This window comes from Grammomys surdaster, unplaced genomic scaffold, assembly GCF_004785775.1.
Source record: "Grammomys surdaster isolate TR1022 unplaced genomic scaffold, NIH_TR_1.0 185, whole genome shotgun sequence".
NCBI lineage: Eukaryota > Metazoa > Chordata > Mammalia > Rodentia > Muridae > Grammomys > Grammomys surdaster.
The window spans coordinates 16829357-16846180 of record NW_021604630.1 but is presented as its reverse complement, the minus strand read 5'-3'; the positions used below and the strand labels follow the sequence as shown (position 1 = coordinate 16846180).

The following is a 16824-nucleotide window of genomic DNA, read 5'->3' as shown; positions in this document are numbered from 1 at the left end:
TTATAGAAGAACCTGTATTTTAAAAGCAGGTATACACAGGAATGCTATCAAGAGAACTTTAAAATATAATACTCAATAAAATTCAATGAAACACTAGTTTATCTATATATAAGTAAATCTGCTTTTAAAGTGGTTTCATTTATGGTAATAAAAAAAAACAACAATGTATTATGAATTAGAAGCCCATTAAATGAATCATCAAGAAATCAAAGAGAAGTCAAATTAAAATTCAATGCAATGCACTGGTATAACACTGAAAGACAAAAATTAGTAACATTTGGGCATCTGAGCAATTTTTCAGTAACATATAATTTGAAGAACTGTTGAGCTGAGTTTGGCAGTTGGTATCTGCTGGGAGAGAATCATTCTTTTCTGAAGAGTTCCCACTAGTAGCATTCCTTATGATCCAGTGGATGGCCCCACACCCATACACACAGGAACTTCACTAACTGGATTTAGTGGGTTATGAAAAAAAAGAAGAAAAGAAAGAATGAAGAAAGGAAGGATGAAAGAAAAAGAAAAAAGGACATGCCATTGGGAGGGGAATGTACTGGTAGATATATTTGAGTATATATATTTACATATATATGCACACATACACACACACACACACACACATATATACACATACACATGAAACAAAAGGAAGTTTAAAAAGCACAAAGACTAAGAGCAATGTTTTAAGATAGCTACATTAAATGATACTTAAGAATCTAAAAACTATAAAGATAACTAAAAATGACTGAAGTAGGTTTCAACAATGCTTGTACATCTAGCTGTACAAAAGTGCCAGTATATCAAAGTAAGAAGACCAAGATTTATATTTATACTATACATGTTCAACAAATTTCAAAACTTACCAACATTTTTAACTCTACTTTTCAGCTGAGTAGAATTCCTCTTCTTACTCTTTGATTTGGGAGTTTTGTCTTTAGAAGCCAGGCTGGCCTGTGCAGATGCTTTTCTTGTTTTAAATGTTTTAGTTACTGTTGTTGGATCTATGGGATCAGGCATACTGCTAAAGCTTTCCAGTGATTCTTCATCAAACTGACGCCTTCTCCTGCTTGTATCTGGTGGATTTTTGCGGTTACTATTTGCAGCTTTCTCTACAGACACTGCAAATCCAGTCTTGAAAAATGGTTTTTCTACTCCTCCTTCTTGATCATATAACCATGGTGTCTTAGTGTTTTCAACTTCCTCTTCAGGCTGTTTCTGATTCCTTACCAATAAGAAAAAGTTTTACATGTCACAATTTTGATTTATTTATATTCATTGCAATCTCCATAGATGGAATAAATTTCGGTTCAACACGCTAGGAAAACATTTTCACAAAAACATACAACTTTTTATCATAGAGCCCAGCAAGTGTTTTACAAAGAATATTTTTGGGAGATAATGACTTAAAAATTTTAACTCAAAACAAGAGTCAGAAATCTCCAATTTAAAGGACAAATTCAGCTGCAATTTATTCTATATGACCTATGAACTAGAAGTTGTATTTGTTTCTATTCTTAAAAGTTGTTTTTAACCAGAAAATTATTACACATGGGAATGCTATACATGAAATTCATGGATTTTTGTTATTTTGGTTTTGTTTTTTCAGGACAGGGTTTCTCTATGTAACAACCCCGGCTATCCTGGGTTTGTAAACCAGGCTGGCCTCAAACTCAGAGATCCACCTGCCTCTTCCTGAATGCTGAGGTTAAAGGTATTATGCCAATATGCCCAGCAAAATTCACACTTAAATTCCTATAAATAAAATATTATGAAAACATAGCCACTCTTATCTTTATAGATTGTCTTTGCTTGGCTGTTTTTTATTTGTTTGTTTAATAAAGACTGTCTAGATGAATGACTATGACTGAGTATCGTCTGCATGACTTAATACTTCCTTGCTAACACTTTACAGTAAGCCTTGGGACCTTTATTAAAGACTACTAGGCTTTAACTCTTTTACTATCTTTAGTCACTTAATCCAGGTTATCTATAATAGTTCTGACTTAGTAAGATAAAGATATCTAATTTGAAATATTTCAAGTAGATAAAACAAGACATGTAGTTCCATTCTAACCATGACATTCATAATGAAAAAAAAAAAAAATCACAGTTGTTGCTTCTACCAAAGGTATAAAAACACTGATAATAAAGCAGAAAATCACAGCAGGAAGCCCAGTTTGAAGCTTTGAATAGATATTCATTGCTTGTGATTCAATCTCCTTTACTAAAAGGCAACTATGCACTAAGCACTGTGTAAAGTTCTGAACACTTTCATAACAAAATGGAATTTGGTACAAAAAAGAAAGGTTAGGCTAACTAACGAAGAGCTAACAATGTCAAGGGGATGAAGTAATTCCTAGAGGTAACTATAACAGGAATTCTAAGATTTATCTGTTATCAAGAGCCCCTCCAAAGTCATGATTTAACAACAGTGCCCAATCATATCACTAGGTGGAGGCATATCGTGCACTGTATATCTCTAAAGGTCTGAGGTAGGAAAAAGAATCACAGAGATACTTCTAACAGAATACTGGGTCCAAATGATATCTATCCTTTTCATTCTTCTGGGTTGTTAGTTTGCTTTTAAGTAAATAACAATGGGGCTGTAGAGAGTATTCTTGTAGCTGCCTTGTCTATTGCCCCTTACAGTATCTCAATTTGCCTATTTCTCTCAGAACAAACAGACTAAAAAAGGTTATAGGAATTTTTTGAGTTTTCTGGATTATTTATTTATATAAATTAGTTATTTCTATAGCTGTAGATATGCCTTAAAAAAAAAAAGCTGAGCCAGACCTCTTCTTTCATACTATTTTGTCAGAGATTATCATATTAAAAATTAATAAATATGGGAAAGAGAGAATATAAAATCCTAACTATGACTGATACCATGTACCATCAAAACTTCAAATAAAAGTTTGTTTGAGAGAATTTTAGTATGTAGCCCTGGCTGGCCTGGAACTCAGTATATAGACCAAGCTGACCTTGAACTCCAAAGATAGATCCTGCCTCTGCCTCATGAGAATTTGTATTCAAGGCATGTGTCACCAGGCCTGGCTAAAAGTTGTTTTTACAATCAAGTAATTCTCAGTATAATAATATTTGAATGGTATTTAGAGGCTATGAATCAAAGACCTATTCCCTCATAGTTACTACAGTTTCCAGTACTAAGTTGGTAAACACTGAACTGTTTAGATCTAAAGACAAACATCAAATCACGATTACATCATACATTTCTGCTGATGTTATATGAATATTGTAAGATATCCTGGACTAAAACTCTGGTGGCTGTTAAGTTCTTAAGATTGAGGAATATCTACATGATGTATAAATTTTATATAACCAATATTATGTCAAGCTGCACAATCACAAAAATTCTTCCTGTGTTGTCTCACAAAGTGAATCGTGGGCCACCAATATAGGTCAACACGTAAATGGTACCAAGCCTGATCACTGAGTTTGATTCCCAGGACCCATATGGGTAGAGATAATCTACTACATCAAATGATTCTTTGACCTCCATATGCATACACACACACAAACTAAATGTAATTTTAAAAAAATTTAAGTGAATGGTAAAAGGATTCAACTTTGATACAACCAAGTACCTTTGCTTTTCCGCTCCAAGAGAAGAACTGCTTTCAAAGGGTTTTGGAAAAGCCATATACTCTGTTTTCCCTGTAGGATTTTGAACTAATGGCTGCTGCTGTTCAGTAGGTGTAGAAACATTCTGAGAAAAATCTCCAAAATTAGAAGGAAATAAAGGGCTGAAATTCATTCCTAATAAAGACACAAGGAAGAAAAGAATGAAGGAGTACCTTAGCCTTAAATGAAATTAAAATTTATTTTTAAGAGATTTAACTGATTCAATATCTTGTCCAAATCTATCAAAACAAACTGTCAATTCAATAAACTAATGCTTATTTACTACTTAAAGGCCAGTATCTCTCTCCTTTATAAATAGCTGAGTTTTGTTAGCAATCATGTTTTCTTAACTTTTCATTATAAAAATAATATAGAAGAATGTAAGTTTAATTTAAATGTTTCTGGGCAATTCCAAAACATGCCAAAAATTCATGCAACATTCAGGACTGATCAATGTACAGAGAATAAGTGTCAATAAAGAGCTCAGCCACAAATCAGACATCTATGGAGGCTGTCCCCACAAAGCTCAGGGAATATCTAGGAACTGGGGTCAGAAAGTTTTAGAGTTAGTGTTTGGAGAGGACCAGAGTGCACAGTGTCTTCTGGACATAAGAGAACTACTGTGGCATTCGTGAACTCACAGCAACTAGGGCTGTCTGCAGAAGGTCAATACAAGACCAAGCCAGTCAACATTCTAGCACAGGAGATAGAACGGTTTATGAGCTCCCTCTGATTGAGGAACTACTGACAGTTGGCAGCTTTGAAGGACGAAGAGTCAGTTTTCTTTAAGGGCACAAATGGATGGCACCAGTCTCAGGAGTTATGAGCAGCTAAACTGGACTTGGTCATTAAAAAAAAAGTATATTAAGTTGGGAGAGGGTGGAGGGTGGATCTGGACATAGGGAGGATGACTGGGCAGTGAATATGACCGTACTAGAATGAAAGAACTATATATTTTAAAACACTCACATAATATAGATGAGCAAGGGGTCACAAGGTCCTATCCCTACTTGAAAAGCTGCTGCCAACTGATGGCTGATAAAGGAGAAAGAAAATACTGCTCATACTCAAACTCCATCCATGCTCATACTAAATAAACTAAGTGGGTTTAAAAAAAAAAAAAGTACATGAAGTTGGGAGTATAGGAAGAGTTCACAGGGAGGGTAATTTTCTCAAAATACATTATAAGAAATCCTCAAACAATAAAAACAGAAAATCCGAACAATAGATAAATTATAGTCTCAAACTCTTTCTTATCTTTTTTGGAGACACATCTCATTTAGTCTACCTTAGCCTCAATCTCAGTATGTATCTGAGACTGGCCTTGAATTCCTAATCTTACTGCCTCTACTTCCTGAGTGCTGGATTAATAAGCATGTAATATCATACCCAGTTCAAAATCTTCCTATTTACTTATTTTTCCTTCAGGTTTTCAGTTACCTGGTGCAAATGATGGAAAGTTAGTAAATCCAGGCAAGTTAAACAGATTTACAGGCTGTGTTGGAAAGCTGAAAGGACAAAATAAATTGGGAGAAGAGGGGTGTGACGCACTACTGCCTCTTTCTTTGCTTCTAGGCTTATCCGGGTGCTGATTTTGTTGGCGCATAAGTTCAGTTAGCATTTGTTTTAACCTACAAAAAACCAGTAATTTAAGTCAGTTATAGTATCATCAATAAACTAATGTCAAAAACAATACGTGTAAGAAATGACTGAATAGCATTCAGAATAGACAGATTGTTCTGACCCTACAACAAGTATTTGCTTGCTCTGCTGATCCAATTCAATAACTTAGCTTGCCTCGATTTAATAACTTAGCTGTTGGAACAAGTATTGAGCTTAGTTCTAATAGAGGCAGAAATGTAAGAACCTAAATTTTGCTTGCTCACTGATTTATTGTTGTATAACTTAAATACTATACACTTAATCTAACATTAAGTATACAATTAAATATGAATTTTATAAACAAAAGCCAAGTCCCACAGTGACAGATCGTGGCTATAATTTTCAGTCAGTAGACTGACTGCAGTTTGGCTCATGCCTCTTTTTCCTTGAAGGAAACTGTAAAACTCTCCTTTCATTTTAGCACCCACTATACAGTTATTACTATTTTTAATCAGAGAGGTTACCTCTGGACATTATTCTGCTGCCATGTTAGCTGTGTGTAGCATTGGTTCAGCTGGTGCATGATAAGGTGTACTTGAGGGGACGCCACATTGCTAGGCAGAACACTATACGGACCTGTTAGAAGAGTCTGCAGCAAACAAGATAAAGTCTGTTGGAAGAGAATGTTGACAATAGTTACAATGTGTTGAATAAACTGTGTACTGCTTCAAAACAATGTAAATTACAAAAAATACATTTCAAAGATAAAATTTACCTGCTGGTCTTGCATCAGAGTCTGACAAATATTGACACTGAAATCAAGTTGTTTCTTTAGCTGATTAATTTGTTCTTGCCACTGTTCTTTCTCTTCTATGTAAGAGAGCTCTGACACCCATCGAAGGTTTTCTTGTCGTTGCATGCTGATATTCTGCTGCCTCGTCTTGGCTAAAGGACGGTAATTTCCATCTGCTGAAACAGGGCGATTGTTCTTCCACCTAATGCAGAATTTAGAGTGGTAAGTTATCATATGAGATAACTTGAGTTCTAAAATATGGCAACAAACCTCAAATCGTAGTCTACAGAGAGTTATTTCTTTTTTTTTTTTTTTTTTTTTTTTTTTTTAAATATTTATTTATTTATTTATTTTATTGATGAGTTTACTGTAGCTGTCTTCAGACACACCAGAAGAGGGCATCCAATCTCATTACAGATGGTTGTGAGCCACCATGTGGTTGCTGGGATTTGAACTCAGGACCTCTGGAAGAGCAGTCAGTGCTCTTAACCGCTGAGCCATCTCTCCAGCCCTTAAACTTTATTTATTTATTTATTTATTAATTATAAGCACACTGTAGCTGTCTTCAGACACCCCACAAGAGGGCATCAGATCTCATTGCAGATGGTTGTGAGCCACCATGTGGTTGCTGGGATTTTGAACTCATGACCTCTGGAAGAGCAGTCAGTGCTCTTAACCACTGAGCCATCTCACCAGCCCTGAGTTATTTCTTTATTCAGTATTAAATATGAAAAATAGAGATGAGAAAAATCACATTATTTTCAGCCCATCCAATTATTCTTTAATTGCTTTCTAGTCTTTGTTTGTATTCTTACACTATAGTCTAACTGTATTCCACAACATAGAGCTACATTTTAGACTAGAGCACTTTTCCATCCTTCATTCTTTACTTCATCAAGTGGCACAATTTTACCAGGTTCACAATGATTCATAAACGCTTATCATTAGTAGAAGTAACAATGCAGCTCAGAGAGGGCTGAGCAGGATCTGCACATGCTACCAAGCCTGAGAACCGAGAGTTCAATTCCCAGGGTAAAAGGAGAGAACCTACCCCAGAAAAGTTTTTCTAACCTCCATTTGTGCAACACAACACACACACACACACACAAAATTTTAAAATATGTAATTTTAAAAACAACACAATTAATGTTGCTTCCAATTATTTCTGATTTGCTCTGTTTTAGACAAGGTCTTACTACACTGTTCTGGTTTCAAGTGACCTCAAGCACCAGCAGATTATCAGTATACACTACTTATAGTCAGTTCATTAACAGAACATTTCACTACCTGAAAAATGTTCATTTTTTTTGCTTAATTCCCCTAAACAACAGCAACGATGAAAGCTTAGGTATGATTCTTGATCTGGTCTAGGTGGGAACTATTACAGCAACATCCTTATGTAAAAAAGAAAAGTATCTGTCATTTATATATGCAAGCATCTACACATAAAGATATGTTTGAATTCTTAAAAAAAAAAAATGGGTATCTAATTTAAGAACCCCAGCGGTTCTCTCCACCCCTAAAATGTTTGGAATCTCCTGAGTGGCAGATTCTGTTTTGTTACGCAGAGCAAGCGCAAGCCCCTTTTAACAAATCCAGAGTTTATAACTCTTAGCCCTTTAGGAGGGGCATTGTTGCCACAAAAATCAATCTGGTTGTTATTTCCAGACCTACCCACTGACCTTTAGGGAAGGAAATGAAACCAGAGGCTGAATCTGAATATTAATGGCATATTACTTAGTAAATCATAGCTACATAAAACTTCCATAAAATCTTTTATATTACTTCAAAGAATTTCAAGGATGGTGATCAACTTCAAAGGTGGAACTCAAAGAAGGCAATGAAGCTCTACATACTTCCATTCATTACAGACATGCCTCATATAGCTATTCCACTTTAAGCAGCCAATTTGGTGAAGTATTTTTCGAAGTTGTAGCAAAATATTAAATCTAAAGACAAATTGTAGAAATTCTCATTTTAGTCACGACAAGAGAATATAGTTCAGCCAGTGGTGGCACACGCCTTTAATCCCAGCACTTGGGAGGCAGAGGCAGGTGAATTTCTGAGTTTGAGGCCAGCCTGGTTTACAGAGTGAGTTCCAGGACACCTAGGGCTATACAGAGAAACCCTGTCTCGAAAAGCCACACACACACACACACACACACACACACACACACACACACACAAAAGAATATAGTTAATTTGGGGACTTGTACTAAAAAGAATAATATTCTTGTGGGACTAAGTTCTTTAATTTGTAAGATCTGCATTACCTTTGAGAAGCTGATGCCACTATGAACTAAATTTTAGGATATTTGGTCAATTGGTGTGAACTATTGGTGTCATAAAGACTTGAGATACTTAAACTCAAATAAAACTTAAACACTGTAACTAACCTGGTTTTGGTTTCCTTTACATTGTAAGAATTTTGATTCATGCTAGGATGATACATAGGGAAGTTATCATTGGAACTGGCATCCTGCTCCTCTTCTTCTTCTTCATCTGTGCGAACAATTCCTTCTGAGAGATAACCATCTTCATCTCCTTCTTCATCTAATGCACACTGAGTAGAACCTCCCCAAGTTGCCATTGTTCTGGGGATAATGAGAGATGAAGCAGGCATCATTATAAAGATTAGCTAGATATGTTAAGAGCTATAATGCTTAAGATTTTAATATATATAAAAACATACATGTATACAAAATTTCGTTTCATCACAGCAATTCTGAGACGCTATCTTACATTGCTATCATACAGAATGTGTAGTTTGCCTTCCACAAAATAGCATTTCAAAGACATTAAGATAATCATTACATCTGCTGGAAAGTTTTTCTTTAACTAAACTTCCCCCTGCCATTTCTTAAGTGATAGCCCTCTATTTCAGTCCTACCTAACAACATTTTGTGCAATAGTTGTAATGATCTCTATCTGTGCTGCCCTACACAGCAGATACAGACACATGAATACTGAGCACTTAAAATGCTGCTGATATGACTGGGAGGAAAATGAAATTTTAACTTTAACTTATTTTAAATGGCCACTGTGTTTACCAGCTGTGATATTAAAACAACTCTAGACCTGGCCATGCTAAATTAGGGAGTCTGAGTTTACTTTTCAGTATCCACATAAGTCAACCTCACAAACACCTATAACTACAGTACCACAGGGATCCAATGGCTGTAGCCTCCACGGGCAGATGTGTTGGCATACACATACTCCCACATATACACACACATAGTTGAAAAGTAGAAATAAATAATTCTACTTTATACAAGTAAGTAATACAAATTTACAGAAAGATGTTTAAAATCATTGTGGAAATTATTGGAACTTCTGCCTTAATCAAGCCAAAATCTTTTTTATGTACGTATGTACGTATATATATCAAAAGTGGGCATTTTGGCTACACAGAAAAGCTCTGTCTCAAAAAACCAAAAAGGAAAAAAAGAGTCAGCAAATCAATAATTTTTTAAATTAAACACTGGGACAAAAATAAATCTAAAGATACACTAATTTTGGTACTAGCAGGATGAGGTATGATAAGATATGACAGGAAAATACTACAAGTTTTCCACAACTACACTGTTCAGAGCAGAAGATTTAGTATGTACAGTAAAACAAGTCAGGAAGCCTTGTAGACTGGCAGTACAAAATACATATGTATATTTCTTAGAGCCAAGGCTATAGTTAAGGCACATGATGCAACACAAGTTTGACAATACTAGAAACACCTTGTATTAGCTTAGCATTTAATTCTGACTACATTTTTGGCTGTAATATGTTGGAAATAAGCAATTTTTGCCCCATTCAGTTAACATTCAGTCACATGAACCCATGGTGGGGGGGGGTCATACGTTAAGAAGCTAGCTCTACACAAATAATTCTGAAACCAGATGCTCATCAATAATATCTGAAGAGTTCTGTGAAACAGCAGATACACAGTGGCTAGAACAGAACAGGATATAATATACTTTATTCAGCAAAACGCACATCAAGACTATGAAATCTCCTAAGAGGAAGAGAGTATTTATAATATTTTAGAAATGCCATCTAAGTATCTGAAAAGATAAGACTGCAACATATCTGGAGTTCAAATTTTTAGATTAAATATTACTATACAGCTAACTAACTTATCTTAACAAATAACTAATTGTTTTACAAATATTCCAAATACGGGACTTTCAAACTCATTTCTAAAAACTTAATGTTTTATATAAAAAGACTTTATGATTATCCTCAAGAACCTTACAAATGGTAGATATACAATTTAAGATAAAAAGTATTTCAACTGGGCATGGTGGAGAATGCCTATAATGTGGGCACTGAGGAGTCGGAGGTAAGAGTATCGTAGTTAAAAGGTCATCCTGAGCTCCATACGGAATTCACGGCCAGTCTTTATTACATGAGACTCTGTCATAATACAATATAGCATTCTGTTCTGAAAAAAAAAAATAACACAGCACTACAAAAAATCATATATTTTTCATTTTGTAAGTATAAAACTTTCCAACAAAAATAAGTTTTACAAACAATCTGTATCGCCATTTGTTCAAGTACCAGGGTAACTAAAATAAAAAAGGAAAGCTGTAGAATAGAAAATGGCTGAATTGAGTTATTTTTTAGTCACACATTGAAAAATACTTGCTTCAGTGAAACAGCTGATTTGTGCTAGGTTGTACAGGAAAATGAGTCTGCCTGGCTTAATGTTCTGGGTAAGTGGTATTTAAAAGATGTTTTAAATGATTTTCTTACTTTTCTGTTCTACTTTGCTGAGGAGTGCACAGGTTCTCAGATCCATCACTTCTCAATGATATAGCCACTGGAGATGAGGTTTCAGCTAGACCTTGCCTCCTCTGGTGTTCAGCCATTAGAGCTTCAAGTTGCTTCCTTCTCTGCCGCAGCTCTTCCCTTAACATTTCATGTCTTCGCATGTCTGACCACAACTATTATTTTAAAAACCAGAGTCAAGTAAATATTTGGATTTGCTTAAGCCTTAAAGAATAAAAGTATTAATGATACTATCAGTACAAAGATATTCTATTTTCAAAGTTTCTATTTCCATTCTAAGATATCCATAAAGGGAATTCAATGGCTAAGAGTGTGTGCTGCTCTTGCAAAGGATCCAAGTTCAGTTCCCAGCACCCACATCAGGTGGCCCACGACTGCCTGCTAGGTCTGGCTCCCAGGGATATCTGACACTTCTGGCCTCCATGGGCACCGACACTCATTTGTACATGCCTCCACCACAACATACGCAATTAAAATTACTAAAGTTAAAATCTTTTAAAGATGTTCATAAGGGTTAGATAATATTTTAGGGATACAAAAAAGGCAGTTATTAACTGTTCATGAAAACAAAAAGCACTAAACATACTTTGTGAATTATTTTAGAAAAGCTATGGTATTATGCAAAACAAATAAAAATGAAATATCAAAGAATGGGCCCTTCTAAATGAAATAATTCATGTTTTCTATAACTGCTCCTATATTTGCTAATAAGGACTATTTTGAAACAATATAACTTTAGGAGGGAAAGGTTTATTCCCTAACCAAAAAAAAAAGACAGAAAATAAACTTCACATATATTACCTACTCAGTAGGTCAAAGGGCCCAAAGTCCCATTCCTATCCACACCATTAAAAAAAAAAAAAAAAAAAAAAAAAGTTAGGCTCAGGAGTTAGGTACCACTTCAGGAACAACACTGCAGCAGACTGTGTCATACCTCATTATCCACCACTGAAGAATCTTCAGGCTCAATAACACATTTGCTTGGACTGCTCTCATTCTCATTAACAGTTGGAGTTGAAGTAATAGCAGGTAGATATTTTTTTGTGGGACCACTACTTATACTAGTGGCTGATAGCTAAAAACAAAATATTGTGTGTGAGTATGTATATGCATATGTATGTGTGCATATATACACACATACATATATACACATATATTTATATACACATACACACTTATACAAATACACATATATAAACAAATACCATTTATATATTATATATATTACAAATACTACTATAAGGCACTAATATAATTGAACTTATTTCATAACGTAGTTATTTTACTTCTCTAGAGCTCAAGTGCTATATTTAATTTGCTATTATGTGACTACAAAAGGCACCATGATCCATAGACAACAGAAGAAAACAAACATAAGAACAGGCTAAAAGTGATGAGAATTAACAATTGGAACAGTAAAAATGTATCAATCAAATATTGGGAAAAGAGGGAGAGTTTACATTCAACCCAACCCTGGCACATATTCCTTTGGAAATTATTTATATTGAGGATAAAGAAAGTATTAGAAAAAAAATGGGAAAAGTACAAACTTAGAAAACAGTTGTGTCAGAAACATAATTTGGTATTTTTCTCTTTCATCAAAACCAAGTTTAACTACACAGTAAACTTAACCAGACTGGGGAGATAGTTCCGTGGGTAAAGTTCTTGGCTTGCAAGCTTTGAGGGCCTGCATTCAGATCCGCAGGACTCACACAGAAAGCCAGGCATAGCCACAAGGGCCTATAATCTCAGTTCTGGCACAGAAACAAGAGGATGCCAGGGACTCATTGATCACTAAGCTCCGACTTCAGTGAGAGAGACTCTGTCTAAAAGTATGACTGAAGTGTGACAGAAGATGACACCTGACATCAACCTCTAGTCTCCACACAGACTTGTATGTATGCAGACAAACGTGCACGCGCACGCGCACACGCACACACACAAAGGTATACATAATAAATCAGTATATTTTAGGAAGATCTCAAAAGAGTATACTCTATATATCATCCTGACTTCTAACATAACTAACATGGAAAAAATTATCTTATTCTCTGCTCCACCAGAAAAACTTATATTACAGAGTACTATATACTAAGCAAAAGCATAGAAGTTAAAATTAAAGCTATATACAATTATTTTCTTTAAATAACTCATGGAGGGAGGGATCTGGGTGAGTGAGGGGATGAGGTGAATGGAGATGGAGGTCAAGTGTGGAGAGAAAGAAGGCTGGAGAGGGCTGTGAGTGAGAACCGAAATCAGTGGGGGCATATCTAGTGAATAGCTGGAGACCTGGGGCTGGGAGTTGGGGAAGGGGGGGAGAAGCTACAGGGATGACCCTAGCTGAGACTCCCACCAGAAGATACGGAGACTGAAGTGGCCACCTCTTACAGCCAGGCTAGACTTCCAATGGAGAGGGACATCAACCCAATCACAAAACCTAATCCCAAATTTGTCCTGCCTACAAGATGCACAGGGATAAAGATGGAACAGAGATTAAGGGAATGGCCAACCAATGACTGGCCCAACATGAAACTGGCCCCATGTAAGAGAGACCCAAACTCTGACACTATTAATGATACTAAGCTATTCCTGAAGACAGGAACCTAACATAACTGACTCCTGAGAGGCTTCGTCTAGCAGATGCAGAGACCCACAGCCAAACATCAGGAGGAGCTTGGGGAGTCTTGTGGAAGCATTTGGGATAGAACTGAGTGGGCTGGAGGGGTCAAGGACACAAGAAGACCTACAGAGTCAACTAACCTGGGCCCATGGGGGTTCACAGTGACTGAACCACCAACCAAAGAACATGTAGGGGCTCAACCTAAGTCCCCTACATGTCTGTGGCAGATGTGCTGCTTGGTCCCCTACAACTGAAACAGAGGCTGTCTCTAGCTCTGTTGCCTGTGACTGGATCCCCTTCCCCTAGGCTGGACTGCCTGATTGGTCCTCAGTGGGAAAGGTTGTGCTTAGTCCTGCTGCAACTGAATGTTATAGGGTGGGGGTAGTACCCAAGGGGAGCTTCCTGTTCTCTGAGTTGAAGGGGAGGGGACAATGAGAGGAGGGACTAGAACTGGGAGGGTGGAACTGGGAGGAGAGGAGGGAGGGGGACTGTGATCAGAATGTAAAGTGAATAAATAATGGAATAAAAATAACTCATGATGGTTTAAAAGTTTTACTGTGTAATCCTAGGTCAATAAAAATGGAATGTTGATCTATATCTGCTAAATGTAAGCCAGAATATCTTAATGTGATAACAGTTTTGAGTTTACATGTCATGAATAAATGGGTAACTAGCCCAATACAAAAATACAAGTAACTTAATTCCTATGTACTATTTTTCAAAGAAAAAAAACCAAATTTATTTCAGTATTAGTTAATTCATTTCAGTAATTAAGAAAATTGGCAAATATAATCTGTCACCTCAGTACCAGCAAAGACAGACTAATTCAAACTGACATTAGTTTTTAAACATTTTCAAAACACTTAAAGAAATAAATTTTATAGTTACCTGAAGGTCCGGGCATGCCTTTTGCACTGCTTGAATTTTCTCTTGAATTTCTATCAATTTTTTTCTTTCCTCCTGCAATTGTTTAAGTTCTCTCTGTTGCTGCTGTAGTTTAGCCTCATAAAATTTCTCTCTATAATTAAATTGACATATTTGTAGACTCCAATAAAATAAGGATACTAAGCAAAAGACAACACAGTAAGCAGAGAGCTAAATAACTGCCTCTTGAGTTTTTATTATGAAAGTAAAAGCTTACCATACCTTGTTTTTTCATTTACTCCAGTATCTATTTTATTAGAATTTTCTCTTGTATTATTGGAATTTTGTTTGGTATCTTCTGCTGCTGCATAGAAATCATCCAAATTTGATGCGGCAGGGACAACCACTTGAGTTGCATCATCATCCTGAAATAGCAAAATTATATAAAACTATCTGGAAATCCAAAGACATTATCTAGTTTACACTTTATTTAATTTAGCAGGCTAAAAACTGACATATACAAATGTCAGTTGATATAAATATTCGATACAGTTCCTACAGAAAACTGAAGTGTATCCCCATTAATGATAAGAAATTAAGCGCTAAAACTAAAATGAGCCCATTATAATTTCTGTCATGCTAGGGACTGAATACAGTCCTTGGGCACATCAGGCAAATGTTCTATGATATATTGACATCCTTAGCCCTGCCATTTACAGTCTGAGCTGTCAATACTTAGCACTATGGTTAGGATAAGGCTTGAGTGCAGTCCCCAAAGGTTCACATGTTATTTTTAACCCCCACTGTGAAAGATTAAGAGGGTGAAACTTTAATCCCGGTATGGTATTTTGACACGAGGTCTTTTAGAGTTACCAAATTAGGTAACTTCATAAAGGTGGAGCCCCCATAGCTGAGAACTCATGGCTTTACAAGGAAAGGACGGGAACGGAAAGGGCTATAGGAGGAGCAAGGAAAAACACTGGACAAAAGGACAGACTCAAGGAAAGGAAGGGTACAGAAAAGGTTATTATAGGAGGGGCAAGAGAAAACATTGGACAGAAGGACACACTCATGTATATACTGTTCATTCTCCATCTTCTGCCATGTAATGTCCTGCACAGCCTTATAACATTTAACCAGAATGTGGACCCTTAAAACCTCCAAAATTGTAAACGAAATAAGCTTATTTTTTTTATAAAGGGACACAACCTCAGGAATTTCATATTCTCTCTCTCTCTCTCTCTCTCTTTCTTCTTCTTCTTCTTCTTCTTCTTCTTCTTCTTCTTCTTCTTCTTCTTCTATCAAGTAGGTTAAGATTTCAGGCTTGGGGCTGGAGAGACGGCTCAGCAGTTAAGAGCACTGACTTAATGCTCTTACAGAGGTCCTAAGTTCAATTCCCAACAACCATGTGGTGGTTCACAACCATCTGTAATGGGACTGGATGCCCTCTTCTGTTGTGTCTGAACACAGCTCACATACATAAAATGAACAAATAAGTCTTAAAAAATAAAGATCTCAGGCTTTGCTCTAGGCCGTCTAAATACTGGTCATCATAAGTCTATAACATTGGGCAATTAGCTTTTTTTAGTTTGTTTAATATCTACCTCATGATGCTTTTATGAGATCGATATATGAGGCCAGTGTCATCAGCAAAAATAATTATGTAGGATTGTTCATAAAACTGCAGTGGTACACAGCCATGCTCCTGTGTTTTTATATACATACGGCTGCATTCTCACCAATACGTTGTAAAAGGCATTATATGCTTTATAAAGACAAAGATAGCTACTCTTAACTTGGTTCCCAATTTTTTTTCTTGGAAAGTCTCTTGTGCCTAAAGTAGGCCTCCAGTTTGTAAATAGTCATGACCTTGAACTTCTCCTAATTGTCCTGCCTCTACCTCCCAAGTGATAGGATGTAACAGCCCATTCTGCTGCTCCGGTCCGTGGGTCAGGGCCTAGCAAGAGAGAGAGTGGGGACGGAGACGCGAAGAATGGAGACAAGACAGAGTCTGGTCTGATCTCTTCTCAAGTCTCTCCTCAAGTCTCGCCTGAGTCTTGCCTTGAGTCTCTCAAGTGCTGGGATTAAAGGCGTGTGCCACCACTGCCTGGCCTTGATTGAAAGCAAATCATGGGTATATCAAGATAATTATCAGAGTGTGCTCAGCTGTTGTAGGCTGTTGAAAACAAGTCTCTTGTCAGGGTATATGGCTCAAGATGGCTGCAAAGATGATAGCCACTTTCTGCTCAGAGTCGGCTCCCAACAATAGGACTACAGATGTATACCACCATGTCAGGTTCAATTTCTCAAGTTTGACAGTATCTGATGTGTATAATGTGAGGACAAAAATCAAAATACCTCAGCAGAACCCCCCAGACCACCAACAATTTGCTGAAAACAGCCAAAACAAAAAATAACCAGTTCCTCCTAGGGCAAGGTGACCATGAATGTAGGGACAAAACCAAGACAAACCTTGACAAGTCTAAACATGCCCAAATGAGAAATGGGCCATCTGGTG

The 16824-nt window shown here is 36.5% G+C and overlaps 1 protein-coding gene across 7 annotated transcripts in view; it reads right to left on the bottom strand.

Annotated features, from left to right (window-relative positions):
- The window catches only part of Pcm1 (pericentriolar material 1), a 95687-nt gene that overhangs the window by 40214 nt on the left and 38649 nt on the right, over window positions 1-16824 (bottom strand). For all 7 annotated transcript variants that reach the window (XM_028768320.1, XM_028768316.1, XM_028768318.1 and 4 more), the window contains 10 exons: window positions 14589-14731; window positions 14331-14460; window positions 11757-11897; window positions 10787-10977; window positions 8431-8628; window positions 6017-6236; window positions 5766-5911; window positions 5080-5270; window positions 3603-3774; window positions 861-1219 (listed from right to left, as the gene is read on the bottom strand). In XM_028768320.1, the coding sequence (XP_028624153.1) occupies window positions 861-1219; window positions 3603-3774; window positions 5080-5270; window positions 5766-5911; window positions 6017-6236; window positions 8431-8628; window positions 10787-10977; window positions 11757-11897; window positions 14331-14460; window positions 14589-14731 (1891 nt within the window). The remainder of the gene's footprint in view (window positions 1-860; window positions 1220-3602; window positions 3775-5079; window positions 5271-5765; window positions 5912-6016; window positions 6237-8430; window positions 8629-10786; window positions 10978-11756; window positions 11898-14330; window positions 14461-14588; window positions 14732-16824) is intronic.